This window comes from Cibotium barometz, chromosome 42 (genome assembly GCF_041138505.1).
Source record: "Cibotium barometz isolate CiBa-2024 chromosome 42, ASM4113850v1, whole genome shotgun sequence".
Lineage (NCBI taxonomy): Eukaryota > Viridiplantae > Streptophyta > Polypodiopsida > Cyatheales > Cibotiaceae > Cibotium > Cibotium barometz.
The window spans coordinates 15,789,838-15,809,418 of record NC_141087.1 but is presented as its reverse complement, the minus strand read 5'-3'; the positions used below and the strand labels follow the sequence as shown (position 1 = coordinate 15,809,418).

At 46.9% G+C, this 19,581-nt stretch overlaps 1 protein-coding gene across 2 annotated transcripts in view; it reads right to left on the bottom strand.

Moving 5' to 3' along the window:
• LOC147614208 (uncharacterized) overlaps window positions 1–18,932 on the bottom strand; it is a 42,863-nt gene extending 23,931 nt beyond the window's left edge. For both annotated transcript variants that reach the window (XR_015263021.1, XM_086780424.1), the window contains exons 1-4: window positions 18,780–18,932; window positions 18,595–18,700; window positions 17,507–17,700; window positions 17,072–17,402 (exon numbers count right to left, since the gene is read on the bottom strand). Coding sequence is in view for 1 of the 2 variants with exons in the window: in XM_086780424.1 (XP_086636550.1) it covers window positions 17,072–17,402; window positions 17,507–17,700; window positions 18,595–18,687 (618 nt within the window). In the remaining variant the exon portion in view is untranslated. The remainder of the gene's footprint in view (window positions 1–17,071; window positions 17,403–17,506; window positions 17,701–18,594; window positions 18,701–18,779) is intronic.
• Window positions 18,933–19,581: the final 649 nt, after the last annotated feature.

Sequence of the window (19,581 nt, the reverse complement as noted above, 5' to 3'; positions counted from 1 at the left end):
GATATCCATGTCTCTCGTGTATAGAGCTGCCATAGATCCTGTTTCAATACTCTGTTCCTCTCAATATTAGAGAGACGGATATGTGGTGCATCCCTGTCATACTGGAATGGTGGTAGATGATCCATGTCTAGGCCATGCTGTGAGAACCAATGTGTGACCTGTGCATACCATGATCCTCTGTCTCCTACCTCAGCCAGCTGTCTAGATGCCTCAAAAGCTCTGTATGACAATCTGTCCTGTGGCATCTCTCTGAATCTGTCTAGCAGGCATATAGTCTGAAATATGGCCTCTACCATCATAGGAGGCGCAGCAAACTCTGCTCGGATAATGTCATGAGGTACTGACGGTTTGCTGCGTATCATGCGTGCCATCATGAGGGCCTGTGGTCTCTCTATCTGTGTCCACCAATGGGTAGCAAGGCCTGGCGCCCATACCGCTGCTCCATACATCAATGCCGGTGTGACTAATGTGTCAAATAGCCACCCCTTCGTCCGGGGCTCCTGAAAATGCGCCTGGTGGCACTGTCTCTCTAGCATAGCCAATGCTGCATATCCCCGTGTCAATCTAGCTCTGGCTGCTGAACCCATGGTGAAGCGTGTGGCTGCTGTAGAGAAGGTAACCCCTAGGTACACGTATGATGTCACCACCTCCACCTGGCATCCTGCGAGAGTGAATGTCAGCTGACTCCTGCCCTGTCTCGATGTATGAAAGACCATAACCTTGGTTTTCCCAAGGTTCACAGTAAGACCCCTCTGTGTGCAGAAATCATCGAGTGCATGTAGATGCTGCTGTAGACCACCCGGAGACTCAGACACTAATACAATATCATCAGCATAGAGCATAATATGTACTGAGGTACCTGCTAAATCAACTCCATCTCCGCCTCCCCGTGTAATGAAGTCAGCCACCTCATCAATGTATAACCCAAATAGCGTGGGGGAAAGTGGGCATCCTTGCTTCACACCAATGGTGCTAGCAATAATCTCGGACATACCTCCTGGACATCTGACTCGCCCAAAAACCTGCTCATATAATGCATAGATGCCCCATGTCATATCTGCTGGTATGCCAAGAGACTGCAGGCGCTGAAAGAGCCTCTCTCGTGGCACTGTGTCAAATGCCTTGCGGAAATCCACAAAGCAGCAATAAAGCTTTCTCTTCCTCACTCTGGCCTGATCAATCATACATCTCAAAGTGAATACATGGTCAGTGGTAGAGAAAGCTCTCCTGAAGCCTGCCTGCCCTGATGAGCGTAAACCTGCTCGCTCAACATATAAGCTAAGCTCTTGCTCCAGCACTGCACCATAGAGTTTGGCCAGCACGTGGCCAACCATAACCGTCCTGTAGTTGCTCGGATCGAGCATATCCCCTGTTTTGTGAATCGGCACAATGGTGTGCATCGTCCACTCCGCAGGCAAACCCTCTGCTAGTGCCCTGTTAAACAGGTGTGCAAGAAAAGGAGCTAAAGAATCTACTGCATATATGAGATGCTCACCCTGCAGGCCCATATGGTCGGCGGCCCGTCCATGCTGTAGGCGGCGGATAGCTTCCTGTACCATCGAGTGGGTAAAGAAGCTAGCTGTGGTAGGTCGAGGCTCCTGTGGCTGAGGTATTAGGTGGCTGCTGTGGGGCATGGTATAGGCCCTCTGCATATGTGTGCCATGTCTGTGGGTCTGCAATAGGTGTCGGGGTCCGGGGCTCTCTGAAGTGCCGCCATGAGACAGGGCTATCTCTACTCATGAAGAAATGAAAGATCTCTAGCTCATGTATCTCTGCGAAGGCCCGCCTTTTGCGGCGAGTAAGTCTCCTCATCTCTCTCCTCGACTCCTGCTCTGTGATGGCTCCCAAGGCTCTCTGTATGCGGAGCCGTGAGTATAGGGCTCTGCACTCGTCATCATACCATCTGTTCTGGGACATAGTCCCAGGTCTCGCAGGCTCTCCTGAGTGTACACGATGTGGGAAGCTCTGTAATGCAGCCGTGTGTAGGAGTGATGCCAGCTGGGCTGTAATGGTATCCATAGGTGCCAGGGGATCCATGAGTAGGAGCCCATCCTCTACTCTGCCAGTGTATATGTCTGCCATGTCATGTGTGAAGTAGATGGTAGTGTGTGGCGTCGGTATGTGGGGGGCTGGTGATACTGGTGATCCGGCTAGTGAAAATGCCAAGTATGTATGATCTGCCCCAATAGGACGAGGTGGAATGGAGAATGAGGTGACAAGCTGTGATGCCTCCAAAGACCCCATAATGTAGTCTACCACCGTGCCTCCGGTCCGTGTATGACCCCCATATGGGAAGCATGTCAGCCCTCCTGATCCCGGCCACTGTAGCATCCCGTTATAAATAACGAGACGATGCCTGGCTCCCAACTCTAGTAAGTGGTCCCCATAATGTCCTCTGTCTGGTCCAGTATCCTCTGATGCCCGACTAGCCCCTATCTCCTCTGGATCCACAGGGTGAAGAATCTCCATGTCATCATAGTCATACACCTCACACTGTCTGCTCTGTGTGTGGGCATTGAAGTCGCCCGTAAGAAATACTTCCCCTAGTGTAGAATAATGCATAATCTCCTCTGACAGACAAGTGTATGGCGAGGCTCCTGTCTCCTCCTCCTGTGGCATGTCCTCTGTAATGACATAGGAGGATCCTGATGGAGAGAAGTAACATAAAGCTATGTATATAACCCTGTCCTCTGAGAGCTGTAAGCTGATCCACATGTATCTGGCCTCTGGATCCTGTGCTACCACTCTCAATCTCCCTTGTAGCTCCCGTCTGAATAGGACTGCTACTCCCCCCGACCCTCTCGAGGTACCCTGGCGTGTGGTCCTCCTGTATGCTGACTCCCACTGGAATCCCTCTACTCGAGGTAGCCCTCTCTCTGGGCTCTGATGTGTCTCTGTCAGAAGTATGATGTCTCTCCCCACCATAACATGCTCCAGTCGTCCAGGCTGCACCCATAGTGAACCATTACAGTTCCATACTGCCATGTGTATCTCTGTCAGTGGCCTGGTCTGTGTCCCATAGGCCCCAAACCGCTAATCCATGGGCCGGCCATCAATGATGACCCGACCATCTTGATAGAAGGCCTTCTTGCCTTCTCTCCTCGCGTGTAAGACTCGTGGCATGCAAGTTCTCCTATGCTCAAGCTGCATCCTCGTGAGATCATCATCCAAGAAAATAGGAGCTCCCTCTAAACCCCGTAGTATGACCCTCTTCCTCATGAAGGTGACCCTCTCCGTCTCTCCTGCAAACTGTAGGATGAGGGCTCGCTTGCGTGTTGAGTCTTTCCCGGCTCTCCATGCTTTGGTGAAGGGGAGAGGGTGCTCTTCCTTGTAGCCGAGCTTCATGCATAGAAGCTGTCCATCTTTCTCGGGGGTGGAGTCGAGTGTCTCGGCTATACCAGTGACTCGAATGTTGAGGCGGCGGGCATGCCTCATCTTCTCCTCCTCAATGGTGGTGTGAATGATTTGGTGTTCTTCCCTTTGAGTCTCCTCCCTCACTTCTTTACGGATGTTCTTCTTCAGCACCTCGACCCATCCTGACTGCTTGGCTTCGAGCTTTCCCTCCATGTCCTTTGTGATCTCCTTGGAGATCTCTTCTTTGATGGCCGTGAGAGTGTTGTCATTGATCTCCCCTTCTTCCTTCTCAGCATTCTTGATGGCTACCATTTCCACTTTCAATGCACTCACCTCCTCCTTGAGTGCCGTGTTCTCTTGTTCGAGGTTCGTGACCCGTGCTTCGAGAGCTATGATGTGCCGGTGTAGTTTGTTTTCCACCTCATTGAGATTGGAATCAGATGTCTTCTTGTTCTCCTTGATTAGTGCCTTCATTGCCATCTCGAGGGCCTCGAGTTTCTCTTGGAGACTCGGGGCCATTCCTCCTGATCACTCTGCAGTCCTTCCCACAGGCAGGGAGGAGAGAGAGAGAGAGAGAGAGAGAGAAAGTTATGTTGCTGCCTTGGGGGCCTGAGCAAGGGTGGGTGGGGAAAGGGGAGCAAGGGTGGGTGGGGAAAGGGGCACAGGAGCGAAATGGGAGAGGCGGGGCAGAGGCGAAATGGGAAGAAGCGAACTGGGCAAAGGCGAAATGGGAGCAAGCGAACTGGGCACAGGGGCGAAATGGGAGAGAGAGAGAGAGAGAGAGAGAGAGAGAGAGAGAGAGCCTAGGTAGTCGGCCCTAGAGAGCTAAAGAGAGAGGAAAGATAGAGATGGGGCCCAAGCAGGCTGCCTTGCTGCCTTGGGAACCTGAGTAATTGGAAGGCGGGTACACCAGGCAACAGAGAATGGCGGCTGAAGGGTTGGGCGCAGGTAGGCAGAGAGAGAGAGAGAGAGAGAGAGAGAGAGAGGAGGAGGAGGGAGGGTTCAGATTCGAGAGCTTGAGAGAGGGAGGGAGGGAGCAGTTGCAAACAAGCCCACCAAAAAATGGGCAAAAAAAACGGTCGGCAAAAATGATGAGAAATAACAGCAAAAAGAAGGTCCAAAAAAAGTCCTTTTTGATTGTACCGTACTGGCCAGGTATGAAATGAAACGATCCGGTACAAAACGGATCATACAACAACACCGAAACTATCTCGGAAAAAAACCCGAAACTCGTATCGTATGCCCGTCCCGTTTCGTGTCAGTTTTTAACATACTTGTGGTGCGGTACACGTGCGGCATCCCACAGACAACTATGTAAACGCGGCCCGATATTTCTTACATTGTCAGTGTTCTCAGTCAGTTTTCTTCCGCTCCTCGACATTCTCATTAACAAGCCGCTCTGAGGGTTCTCTGATACTCATCATCTGGTACCTTGGACTATGGTCTCTCTTTCAAAGGAGGCACTAAGCTTGTTGGATTACATCTGGCAGTTACTATTTTATTGATCCTCTTGTTGCCAAACAATGTGCCCCTAACACATGTGATGCCCAACCTCAATAGTGTCCATCCGCATTAAAATGAGTGTGAACTCAAAAGCTTATAAATGGGCCTTCCCCTCATGTAAGACTTTTGGGGTCCGCCGTTGGTCGATGTAATATTGAGCGTGATCTTGAGTGCTTTTTATTGTTTCCCTTGCAACTTTCAGCGTATCTTGCATATCATGCAACAAATCCACTGTTGATTGCAACTTGACACCCCCCCCCCCCCCCCCCGGGCGCGGGCGCATTGTCCTACGCACCTTGAGTTTGCCATCCGAACTTCTGCCTTGGGACTTGGGGGCACACAACAAAGAAAGCTGCACTCTGGTGTTGATTGGGCTGGTGATCAAGATACTCGACGATCCACTTATGGTTATTGCTTTACTCTTGGTTCTGGTCTTATTACCAAGAAGCAGAATGCAGTTTCATTATCTTCTACTAAGGCTGAGTACCGTGCTTATCTGGATACTTGTTGTGAGTTGTTATGAAACAAAATTCAAGTGAGAGAAATTGGTCCTCTGGGTAGTGAATGATGAGGCAAGGCTATATATACTAAGGGGGGGGGGGGGGGGGGGGGGGGGGGGGGGGGGGGTCCAAGACAAAAAAAAACCAAATAAATCCAAAAATACCTAGAAAAATCCCCTTTTTAGGGCTGGGAAAAATATTGTTTTCACACACAGGGTACCAAATTGGAAGAGCAGAAGGCGCAGATCTTGGCCCTAGAAGAGCGCACCCATTTTCCAACCGCTCTTTCTCCATCTCCTCCTCCCTCTCCTTCCATTTCCTAGATCCCGACAGTAGATCGTCTACCGAATGACCCTTTTGAGGGGTTACGACCGCAGCCGAGTTCAATGCTCGAGTTGCAAATGCGAGCAATGAAGATTCGATAGATGGAAGATCATGCAGCAGCATCCCGTGCTGCTGCACAAGAAGACGCCAGGCGACGCGTGGAACGTGAAAGATACCTTGCGGCTTTGGACACAAGAATGACACCTGCGGCTTCCTCGAGTCATTTTCCTGAGAAAATGAACTTCAGTAAGTATAATGGTAAACTCGACCCCACAACTCTTTATTCTTGGTTACAGCTTATTTTGCCACCACAATTAGAAAAAATGATATGGACAGAGTGATCTTGGCTAGTTGGTATTGGAAGGTGAGGCCATTCGTTGGTGGACCCAGTGGGCTCATGCCCACTCCAGATTAGGTATGGCACCTTATGTTTGGGACGAGTTTGTTCTCGACCTTAAGTAGCGGTTCCTACCGCCCCATATTACCTTGAGAGACTTGAAGATGAGTGTGGGGGAGCGCGTCAAAATGCGCAACCAATCCTTCAATTTGCCAATAAAATTTCAAACTTATGTTTGCATGGGCTTATCTGACGAGGACAAGAAAGGGAAGTTCCTTTATGGCCTTGACACACAAATCCAATGGTTATGCCAGCCATCTTCGAGAATGCACTCTTGCTTGCGCAGAGTGCTGAAATGAAGCACAATGGTGGAAAGCCCAAGACTTCCCAGGTTGCCACTCCCGAGGCAACTGCCTCGAGGGAAAAAGGCTAGAACCAAACGGGGTCTTCCCCAGGACAGAGCACGGGAGCCTCTGGCTCCAAGAACTCAACCAATGCACCCAAGCTTACTCCATACCAAAAAGCTCAGGCAAGCAAGACTGGTGGCAAATTAAGTGGTGCTGAGGAGACAGCTCAATACAAGGAGGGTACGTGTTTTTTTTGTCATACAAAAAGACACTTCTAGGGAGTGCCCTCAGAAGACTACCACTCCACAAACAACCACCCCAGCCTCCACGACTTCCGTTGCAAGCCCAGCTCCCACACAAACCCCTAGTTCTTTGGATCCCACTACTTCGGTTGGTGCAATCATTAGCCGAGAGCTTGAAGATAAGCAGCAGGACACCCAAGACCAGGAGTATGAGCGCAACGAATTACCCAAGACCTTTGGCTACATAGGTGGCCAAAGAGTCGTCGTCTTGCATGGCGGATGTGGACACGGAACAGGACGCTCGACGAGTCTGTTTCGTCCCGACTTTGGTGGACAAGAAAGTTAATGGTTTTAGCACAGGCATGACAACAAGCATCAAGTTTAAAGCTCAAGGTACTAAATTAGTCATTCAGGGCATAGAGTTTAAGCAAGATTTTATGGTTGCCCCTCTTGTAGAAGCAAACATAATTCTGGGAATTCAATGGTTTCACAAGTTCCAAGCAGATTTCAATGGTTTCACAAGTTCCAAGTAGATTTCAATTGGGACAGACATACTTTCAGATTAGCCAGAATGTGTCCAAAGCCCCAGTGACCATTAAGTGTAAGCCAGGAATCCTAAAACTTTCCTCTCATAAGCCATTTAGAGGCTAAACAAGAAATCAAGAAAGGCGCACAGTGTGCAATGATATACATCCAAACTGCCCAGATGGTGGCCAGTGCTTCCAAGAAGTACCAGGTTCTCCATGACAAGTTCCAAAAGATTTTTCTTCGGACAATCTCCCTCCCCAGCTCCCCCCATCTTGACCGGAGGACCACAAGATAGACCTCCTCCCACACTCGGATCCCCCGAGCAAGTTTCCATATCGCCTGTCCAAGGCAATGGAATCGGAGTTGAACCGCCATCTAGCTTCATACGTCCCAGTGTGTCGCCATTCGCAACACCGATCCTGTTTGTCAGGAAGAAGGATGGGTCTTCTCGATTGTGTGTCGATTATCGTGCACTCAATAAGCTGACTATCAAGAGTAAGTTCCCGATGCCTCGAATAGATTATATTCTCAAGAGGCTGAATGGGACCAAGGTGTTCTCGAAACTCGATTTAAAAAGTGGGTATCCCCAGGTGAGGATGGACATCCCCAAGACAGCCTCTCATACAGAACGGGCCCACTATGAATTTGTGGTCATGCCTTTTGGCTTGACGAAAGTCCCAGCCACATTCAACCACATGATGATGCGTGTTTTCAGGGACTTAATAGGAAAGTGCGTGTTCATATTTCTCGATGACATACTGTATTTTCAGCTACTATTGAGCAACACAACATTGATGTGGAGAAAGTCCTGAAGTTGCTGGAAAGCAACGAGCTCTACGTCAATGAGAAGTTATCGGAGTTTTATTTGTTCGAGGTTCACTACCTTGGATACATTATCAATGCCGAGGGCATCCGACTTTATCCCGCGAAGGTGGCCGAGATTGTCAATTGGGAAGTACCCCAGACTACTTATGACATTAGATCCTTTGTGGGTATATGCCAAGCATACTCCACCCACATAGACAAACTTTCTGACCTCTCCGCGGATCAACGGATTCAAATGACTCCGCGAGCGTTGGAGGCATTCAAGAACCTCAAGGTGGCTTTATCAGAAGAGTCTTGTCTAGCGCTTGCCTCATGGGACGAGCCCTTCCAAGTGATCACCGATGCGAGTAACATCGCAATTGGAGGTGTGTTACACTAGAATGGCCGTTCAATAGCTTACATGTCTCGTAAGTTACTGCTTGCGGAAAAGAATTACTCAGTCTACGATCGGGAACTCCTAGTAGTTATTCACGCCTTGAAACCTTGGAAACATTTTCTTTATGGTCGTGAATTTGAGGTTCGCACAAACCATCAGGCATTACGCTAGATTCAAACAATGCCGAGTGTACAGTGGAGTGACCGTCAGCACCACTAGAGCCAGATCTTCCAGCATTTTGGTGATATGATCGAGTAACTTCCAGGAAAGGCCAATCCAGTGACCGATGCTTTGAGCAAGAAGGGAACATTGACATTGACTCAGACCACTAGACTCGACCTTGTTGGTACGGGACTAGATGACATGAAGCATATGTACGCGAATTCCGAGAAATTCGGTACACAGTGGGAACAAGCATTGGATGCCATAGGACCATGCCACTTTTTGATACGAGATGGTTGGCTTTTCTACAAAGGCTGACTTTGTGTCATGAAGTCGTTCAGGGCAGCTCTTCTCCATGATGCCCATGACGCCATCACTGGTGATCACTGGGGCATGAATTCGACTTTGGAAAAGTTAGAAAGGCAATGTTATTGGCTAAAAATGAGGCGAGATGTGTTTGCACATGTGCAATAGTGTGACGTTTGTCAAAAAAGTGAAAGCTCCTCGTGGAAAGAAGATAGGATTACTGCAACCTTTACCAATTCCCGAGGGACCTTTCCAAGATATATCAATGGACTTTGTCACGAATTCGCTTCCCAGTCCGAGTAAGCATAATACTCAATGCTTGACTATCGTTGATAGATTTAGCAAATTTGTTATGCTTATCCCATGCAGGGCCAATGTGACCACCGAGAATGTTGCCCATTTGTTCATTCGGCATTGGTACCCGATTGGCCGAGATCCCTAGGACCATAGTGTTAGACTGAGATGCCAAGTTTACCAATCATTTTTGGAGGGCATTGTTTGATAACTTTGGTACTAAATTGAATTTTCCACTGCATTCCACCCACAAACTGATTGCTAGACAGAAATCTACAACCGATTGGCCTTTGATGTGCTGAAGTGTTATGTCCACCAGCAAGGTAAGTGGAAATCGTATTTGCCTTTAGTTCAAGCTGTTTTGAATGATTCCTTTTCTTCAACTATTGGCAGGACTCCATATGAAGCAGCGTTTGGAAGACCATTCCAATCGCTATTGACCAGAACCTCATCTTCAGGACCTCAAGCGAATAGAATGACGGAGTCTTACTAGGAGCTTATAGAGTCAATGAGAGACAAGTTGGTTAAAGCGCAGGAGGCCTACACTCAACAGGCCAACAAAGACTGAAGGGACATGAAATTCTCGGAAGGAGATTGGGTTTATCTTCGGATCATGAAGAAACGACTGAAGGTGGGCAAGCGATGCCCAAAGTTATTGTTCAGGAGCTTCGGACCTTCTCCTATCCAGAGAAAGATCAACGAGGTGTCAATGAAGTTGAAGCTACCTCCGAGCTAGACTATGCAAGATATTCCATGTCAGTTGACTGAAACCATATGCAGGTCCAATCCCTTTAGAAGTGAAAGACGAAGCGGAACCAGATATAGTCGATGAAGCTGAAGTGATGGTTCCAGAACAGATCCTTTTGCACCGCTTCAAGCATGGCTCAAGCCGAAGACAGAGACAGTTCCTCATGAAGTTTCAGGACCGAGGGACCCACGAAGCAGTATGGCTTGACAAAGAGTTCTTCGACGACTATCAAGCTTTATTGACGAACTATTTGGAGGCTATGCAGCTTCCGTCAAGTTATGCAGAAGGGGATGTCACTTGCATCCCGCACTTGGATGCCATGTAGACATATCTGAACAAGAAGGTGGAGGACCTCGAGTGGAAACTGGTCCCATTCAAGTCTAGGATGAGTCAACCAGGGTTCCACTCTATGCGTCCAAGGTCAGGTGTGCATTTTCCTGCACATGAAGCAGTGCCAGTTCATACTATGAGTCTCCCTTTAGAATGATGCCGGATGATCTGTGTATTTGGTTTGCAACTAGATGCCAGACGTCTGTAGATGCATGTAGGTTTGCATGTAGAGAAGGGGCCAGACCATAGGGCTACCCCAAAGCAGAGCCTAAGGCTCTTGCTGTGGGCATGGGGCAGCTTATAGCCACCCCAAGGGACCAAGAGGGCCCCATGCTGTGCCCACCAACCCTGGCATTGGCTGGGCAGGCTGTCGGCCAGCCCTAGGGGCCCTGGCCACACAGCCAACAGGGCCACAGCCCTGCCCACCCAGTCGGCTGTGTGTGGGGCAGCCCCACAACTATTGCGATTGGCTGCCCAGCAACTAGTTTGTGCTGGTTGTGAGATATATCAGCAATCCGACCCCAGTAGAGCTGGCCGACCAGCATCCTGAAGGGGTATAAAAGCCCAGCCAAGAATTCAGTTCTGGCATCTCATTATTCATGAAGGGTTGCCGCGTTCCAAGGGCCAGGACAGCCAAAGGGGAGTGCTCCTACCAAGGTAAACATTGCAGGTCAAGATTCAGTCTTTATTTTTTGATTTACATCATTCTAATAAAGCAAATACACCATTCGTGGTGGGGACCCTACATAGGGTATTTGAGACCCAATACTGTGTCATCTTCTCCCTCTCTCTGTCTCTCTCTCTCTCTCTCTCTATTTTCTGCACATCTACTCCAACATTGTGCGTTATTTTCATCGTGAATGATTGCTGAATTCTGAGCATTGAAGTTACCGATTCGACCACGAAGCTTTGCCATGTTACCGCAAGTGTTGAAATACATCAAAGGTATCATTGGGTATGGCATCACTTGCAGATCGGGCAATTCCTTGACTGGATTTTGTGACTCAAATTGTGATAGCAGGAATCTGTTTCTATTTATTCTTTTCTTATTGGGTCTGGAATTACATCTTGGATCAACAAGAAGCAACCTACAGTGGCACTTTCTTCTGAAGTAGAGGTTGAGTACAAGGCAGCATGCTTTGCTTCATGTGGAGCAATATGATTGAGAATGGGATCTTAGGAGACATAGGTGTTGCTCAAAAGGGAGCAACAGTGTTGCTGTGCGACAGTCAGAGTTGCATGGCGATTGCCAAGAACCCGATGTTTCATGCTCGCATGAAGCACATTGAGATACCATATCATTATATGCACGAGCTTATCATGGATGGAGAGGTGGAGCTTGTCTACTACCCGACAACACAGAATTGTGCAAACATTTTCACAAAGACTATGGGGAGAGATTTGCTAGAGCGTCATCTTCATCGACTCGGCACCGAAGAGGTGGTGGACATTAAGGGGGGTTGTTAGAAAATCATTTGCTTAATGCTTCACTCTCATGTTGTTTTTGCGACAGGTAACGGATGTGCTCTATTATGTAAGGCCCCCTTTATGAGGAGTAGCCATTGCGGTGAGCACCCAGATACCTCGCAGTTCCTAATTTAGACACTAGATGATGGCAAGTATGGCCAGATGGTTAGGAGACGGCTTATGTAGAGTCTAGACTTGACACTCTACTAAGTAGGATGCATACTTGTGCAGGCTAAGTGACCACATTAGTGAGTGCTAGACAGTAAACCAAGGACACACTGTTCTTATGTTGTGGGGCCCGTTTGAGGGTCCAAATGGTCTCAAATGGATGATATGGTTGGTTGGTCATTTTGGACCAAGTTGTGGGTTGGCCGACGTGGCCAACTCACGTCTATGCCAACCCTTGATCATAGTTGTCAGGTACAATACCATATGGGAAAATATAGTATGATATTAAAAAATTTCTTATCGTATGGTATCGTACGGTCTTTTAAAAAAATACTTACAAACTTCAATATTTTCAATTTCAAAGAGAAGACATGTACTCACATGACACAAAGCAAAATTCCATTAAAACCAAATTGAAAACATACATAGATGATAGGCTAAAGCCCAAGTCATGACTCATACAATGCGAGGCACTCTAGACGTAGGTAGAAGTAAGTAGAAGAAGTGTTGCACAAAAAAGAGAGGCTAGAGGGTTGGAGCTAGAATCCACATGGAGAAGGTTAGATGGAGAAGTGATCACTATCAAAATCAGAGTTCTCGCTAGGATCATCTCCATCAAAAGAGTGCCCATCGGAGCGCTCGCAAAAGTCACCCTCACTAAGGATGTTGCCCTCGTCATCAAACTCGGGCTCTCTAATGTCCTATGACAAGGCAATCGGAGCATCCTCGTTTGCAAAAGCAGAGGAAGAACTACCGGAACCTCGTCGTGTGTAGGTTTGCACTGTGCCACTCGAGCCGCGACGAAAGATGCATCCGCCGCGAGTGCCTACTCGCACTCCTGTGCTACTAGGTCAAGTTGTTGCACGCCCACGACGAGTACAAGAAACTCGTCGATCAATCTCCTCGAGCTCTGCATAGAGCTCCGCATACAGTCTCTCCTCCTCCTCATCTACATCCTTGTGGACACTCTTGAGAGTGTCGCTTGTGAGCTTGAACTCATCCACATTGACCTACAAGCAATAATGCGCATTGACACACAGTTATTATCAAATAAAACTCAAAAAGCAAAAAGTTAGAAGTTTACAACTTAAGTTTTAACTTTTAAATGGTCATTAGCTATAGCTTATAAGTTATACCTATCTAGTCAAGTCCATCTTATGCATGGCACGCAGCATGCGCAAGTTAGTGCAAAAAAACACTAGCCGCTCTAACTGTCGTGTGCTCAAGTGATTGTTGCGGAGCTTCGTGTGTATGAGAGAGTAGGTGCTCCAATTCCTCACATGCACCCGAAGTGCAATCTTGAGCCAAGAGTCTCAAAGCCACCTTTTGCAGGCGGCTGAGAGTGTAGCCAAATGTCTCCCACCAAAAAAGAGGTTTCACAAGATACTCCCTTTTCCAAGTATGCAGTGATGCAAGTGCAGCTCCCCCTCTCTGGTCGTTGTAGCTAATGAGCTCCTCCAGGAATTTCCCATGGAACTCCTCTGGCAATGCCTTAGGCACGAAGGCATCGCGGTCCTCTAGCAACTCAATGTCGGTGAAGAGGGCGGGTGATTTGTAGGCCGGATGTAGCAAGGCAGCAAGGCCATGGATAGGTCGCCGCATCCACCTCCATCTCCTATCCCCAATGTGCAAAAGATCTTCACGCTTGTCCTCATCAAGGGAAGAACAAGTGCGCAACTCAACGGTGGCCTCTCATATGAAGTGGACCAAGAGGCCCAAGGTAACTCCCTCCATGTCGGTCATGCGCAAAACCCTATAGAAGGGGATTATGGCAATGACAATAGTCCGCACCTCGGCCCAAAAATCCTCATGCAAGCACAATTTTTGCATGGCTTTTGCCTCACTCATCTCTCTCTCATCCCATTCCATCCACTCCGGGCCGACCACTATTTGGTGAAGGGGTGTCTTCACATCATATAGCCTCTCCAAGAGAAGCCACATGTATGCGAAGCATGTGGTGGAAGGCTTCTTTAGGCTCAAGGGTGCTATGTGCACGGAACATGGCAAGCACCTTCACCTTTAAGGTGAAAAAGGTGATGATGGAGGTGGCTTGCCGCATGATGGTGGGTCTTCATCCACTCCAACTTGCCCATGTCCTCCATGAGCAAGTCTACACAATGAGACACACATGGCATCCACACTATGGAGGGATAATCCCTCTCCAACAAGCGACCCATTTGTCAGCAATTCGACACATTGTCGGTGATGACTTGCATCACATTTTCTAGACCAACCTACATCATACATGCCAAAACATTTAAATAAGTAACGTAATTATACTTTCAAGAGAAAAAAACAAGGCACACCTCACGATTCTCACCTCAACAATGGCTTGCTTGATATGGCGATATATGAAGTGGCCCGTTGGTCTTCCTTCCCTTCTTCTCGGAATCCACTGCTCGTACAAAGTATGTGCCTAGAGGAAAAGACACAAATATGTTGATGATTCCCCTCTTCTTTCCATCACTCCACCCACCTGAGAGAATGCTACACCCATACTTGGCCCATCCTGCTCGCACGGGTGCTAGAGAATTATCAATTCTCTCCCTCTCTTCGTCAAGTCGATCTGTGCGCATGTCATGGTATGAGACGCCGGTCCATCCATCCTGCGTTGGGCCCACATTTGCAATAGCTTTCACAATTGTCTTCCATTGCTCCACCTTGAGCACATTAAAGGAGAGATTGCAGTCAATAACGATGCATGAAATCTCTATCTCCATGGGTCTCCGCTTGAAGATGTGATAGGAGACCCATGGAACCCCCGGTAGCTTCAACTAAAGTAGACTGCCTCGTGCCTTGGTCAGACCTTGGCCTTGGAGGCGGAGGCGGAGGCGGAAGCGGAGGCTTCAACACCGGCGGAGGCGGAAGCGGAGGCTTCAACACCGGCGGAGGCGGTGGGCGAGGAAGTATCCCGTGGCCGGGAAATGACCTCATCATGGGCGCTTCAGTTCCTACTTGGGCGGTTGACACCCCTAATGGCTCTAAACATCTCATCGGCGATGTTTTCAGGCACTTCCTTTCATGGTGCCACTTGCCCCCCCACCTTTGCAATGTGCTCCCGGAGCCTAGTGAGGCCGCTCACATAAGGCTTGCCACAATATTTACATATCCACCTATAGCATTTTGATCTTCCGGCGGCTTGTGAGACACGGATGGCATGCAATATGAAAGCTTCATTCATGTCTCTCGTCATTGGATTGATGAAGAGAGGAGTGGCTTGAGAGAGAGGAGTATAGAGAGGGGAAGGAGGGTGGAACTTATGCTTGGGAAATGGATTATGAAGCCTTGAAGATAGAGGAATAGAGGATAGAGAGGGGGACAAAGAGAGAGAGAGAGAGAGAGAGAGAGAGAGAGAGAGAGAGAGCTTCAAAGGTGAGAGCTTGAGAGCTTCAAAGGTGAGAGCTTGAGAGAGATCATAGATGAAGGGCTTGAGAGAGAGAGAGAGAGAGAGAGAGGGGGGGGGGGGAGAGAGCTTGGAGGTTTGAAGCTTGAGAGCTCAAGCCTTAAGAGTTAGACTCTAGAGCTCAAAGGCTTGAGAGCTTAAGCCCTAGAGGCTTAGAGCTTGATGGCTTGAGAGCTCGAAGGGCCAAGGCTTGAGAGCTTGAGCTTGAAGGCTTGAAGGCTTGAGAGCTTGAGCTTGAAGGCTTGAAGGCGTGAGAGCTTGAGCCTGAGCTTGAAGGCATAGAGAAGGAGCTAGAAGGCTTGAGCCTTAAATAGGTAGAGGCTATAGGCTATAGCATATGGCATATGACAGGCTAAAGCCAAGGCCAAACGGCTGAAAACGGTCGAAAAAAGGTCGAAAACCAGCTACTAGCAAAACTGCGCACAGGTGGCAGCGGGCGGAAACGGTCGAATCATGTGCCGTACGAAATCCTGTCGTACGGCGTATGGAAACAACACTGCCCCCTCGATACTATATACATACTAATTTGGCAACCTTAGTTCATCATCGAGTTCATTGTGTTCAAGCACTCTTGTAAGCAAGACATCCGCCATCTAGAGTCAATCTAGATCACCATCAAAGCTCCTTACCCAAAGCACACGGGTGGGCGGATGCCATCAGTCTGTAATCAAATTTTGCAAGCAATAATAATGTTTACTCTCTACTTCTTTTTGCAATTCAGTGCTTTGTATTGTATATATATACACCTAGATGAACTCAGAACATGCCCAAATTCACCTTTTAGAAACGTGCATGTTACATACTCATGATAGTCAACCCACAAGACTATATAACTATCAACTCCATTATGCATAGTATGGACTAGATACTACTACATCTCCACTAACTCATCAGTGCCCAATAGTGGGTGTAGAACTCTGTATCAAGATATGCTCTCACACACGCACTCCACACACACATAAGAGCATATATTCACACAAAGCCCTTCGTACTGAGTTTCTATCAAACCTCCGGAGATGCAGGGCAGACTCAGCCATAATGAAGCCTAGCACTAAGGAAAGTAGCAAATAAAAAGAATTAGTACAACAAATAAGTAGTTGATAGGGCAAATGCACCGCTAAAGATAGAAAGAATAAGCACAATATCAACTGGCCGCAACTCGGACAAAAACTTCACAATGTGAAATCTGCATGTCCGCTGATTCGGCTGAATTATATACCTAGATGAATCCAAAAACATGCCCAAACTCACCTTTTAGGAACATGCATGTTATATACTCATGCTAGTCAACCCACAAAACTATATAACTATCAACTTCATTATGCATAGTATGGACTAGATACTACGACATTCCCACTAACATCATCAGTGCCCAATAGTGGGTGTAGAACTCTGTATCAAGATATGCTCTCACACACGCACTCCACACACACACACACACACACACACACACACACACATAAGAGCATATATTCACACAAAGCCCTTCGTACTAAGTTTCTGTCAAACCTCCAAAGATGCAGGGCAAACTCAGCCATAATGAAGCCTAGCACTAAGGGAAGTAGCAAATAAAAAGAATTAGTACAACAAATAAGTAGTTGATATGGCAAATGCACCGCTAAGTATTGTGTTGATCTTGCTTCCGCTATTGTGTATTCTTACACTATATGCCTTATTCCAAAACCTTAAAAGCAAACTTATGGACCTCAGCTCGTGTTAAAAAAGCATGATTTTTTTTTAGTGATTGAGTAGACTCTGGAGTCTCTGGGCATATGAAAAAAAATCATATCCTATCAAAAAAATTACAAGTGTCATCAAACCAAAAATAATAGCAAAGTGTTTATCAAAAAAACTGACCTCCCTGATAGATTGTCCGTCATCTGAAGAACTGAAAAGAGATGAGTAGTATACGGGATTATAAATGGAGCCACCCAAAACTTCATCATTGAGTGATGGCAGATGACTTGTGGAAGGACTGAGGGCAGGACTAGAAAATCCAAATGTCCCAACTCTCCCCTCAAGATTGATAGGCTGATATACACCTCCCTGGTGTAAACCCAGCCTATACATTTGAAACCACACAAAGGCCGACAAGAACCGTACAATAAAGCCTGTTATTTGCATCCAAAGGACCAGCTGCAGAGAAAACGCTGTGAATTTTCCAACATTAGATTCAGGTGGAACTTGCCTGCATAGAAAGCATTTCATGATGTGACTTCAATGCTAGAATGGAGTAGCTAAGAAGTGTAAGAAAAAATGAGCTCTTCTTCAGATAAAAGCCGAGCAAACTACCGTATCTCGACCGAGAACAGGATAAACCATGTGATATCAAGGAAGAGTGCACAAAACAGCAAAACTGCATACGTCCGGCCAAGGGTCTGGCTTCCACTCTCAATTGCCACAAGAGCAAAGAGGGCAATAACCACATTAGCTAGGAGAAGTCCAGTGTAAGAGACACCCAATGAACCAATCAAGGAGCATCCAACCTGAAAGGACACCAAAATCAGCATCATAATGAAATGCATGCAAAGTGGAGCTTGAAGCAGCCATTTGAGCACACTCGCATCATATTAGATGAACAACAAAGTTATTACTCCTTGGCCAGACACATGGATGGAGTGAACTCTGTACAGACCAACATAGAAGAGAACTGGATTGAGTGATCCAAATGCAAATTTTATGCAATAGCAAGATATCTTTTTATGTATGTTGTATGTTGTACGGATACGCATATGAAAATGTGTGTATGTATGTGACAATGTGTGTATGTATGTATCTATGTATGTGTATGTAATTATGTATGTATGTACATGCATACATATAGATAATGTATGTGTAAAAATAGCTAGGTCAGGAGGTAGGTATGTATGTATATACATATATATGTACGTATTACATTAACCCTTACGTCACTATCGAAGTATTAGTTATTGGCATGTTGAGTTGGCCATATGCCCAGCTTGAAAGCAACATTTTTTGGCATGACACATGAAAGAGAACCTTCTACCAATTTTAAAAAACGATACTTTGCTGTTCAATCGCTGACACGACTGGGAGTTATGACGGGGTCAGCTTTATACTTGACCTTCTACTTGAAGAGAAGACAAAGAAAACAAAAGGATCTGTGATACAAATAGAAACAAGCTGACACATACAGTGTACTATCTTGCCTAAATGAATCCCCTCCACTAGGAGGCCTGCCTACATGCATTAGGCTACTAAGAACCATGTCAGGGATTTAATGAAGAGACATAAAAAATTTTGATAATGAAGTGAGGCAGGTAATCAAACCAAAAAAAAAGAAAAAGAAAAGAAGAGCAATATATATACACTGGACCTGAAGACCTTTGAGCAAGGGTAGCTGAGCAATATGGTGGCACCTGTAAGTAGAGCAGAACCACTGCAAGAGACTGGAGGTTATCGTAGGCGTGAAGCCATACCCTGATCCTTGCTCGGGCAGCCGCGCACAGCATATTCTCCCGTCCACTTGAGAAAAAAAGCTCATGGCATTCAGCTCGCTGGATCATCAACAGGGAGAACGCAGACAGTGAACAATTTCACTCACCAAGCTGATGCTTATGATGACGATGATGAGCCTCTCTGTGCATGTGCACTCTTCTCGTGCCCATCAAACCCTGCACAATCCCGCTGGCTGCTTTTGCTTTTCCTTTTGTTTGTTTTTTTCGGGTTCCAACGTCTCCAATATACTCCCCCAAAAAAAAAACCAAAAAAAAAACTCTCAATACTAAACTATATGTCATGTCTTGTGTGGAAACTTATGTGGTGGCACCATTTTGCTTTTCTGAACTCACATCAAAAATATATTAAAAGATTTTTTAAATGTATTCTTTTAAAAATCCATTTCTTGACAGAGAAGGCAGCCCATCAAAAATCAGGCTTATTATGCAAAGAGGCAAGAAGATGGACGGTCAGAATTGCCTCACGCTCGTTAGATGAATGGGGTAGTGTATTAGCCTACAAGGCTGCCTGATGTTTGGTGGTGGGATTGGATGACCTTCTCTTGTTAAACCCCACCATTACCATCTTTCTTGGATGGGGTAGTGTATTAACCTACAAGGCCGCCTGTGGTTGGTGGTGGGACTGGATGACCTTCTCGTGTTAAACCCACCATTACCATCTTTCTTGGATGGGTGGGAGCACATGGAATCCTTGATGTGTAAGTAACCTTGGTCCTTGGTTGATGTGTAAGTAACCTTGGTCCTTGGTTGGTGCAAAAGGCTCTTCGAACCACTTTTGCCCTTCAACAATTTCTCTGCACACCTTTGTGTAAACCATCTCTATACAAATTAGATGGTTCCACAATTTGCCCCAATAAGAGTTTTTACAAGAATCCTAAAACTATGAAA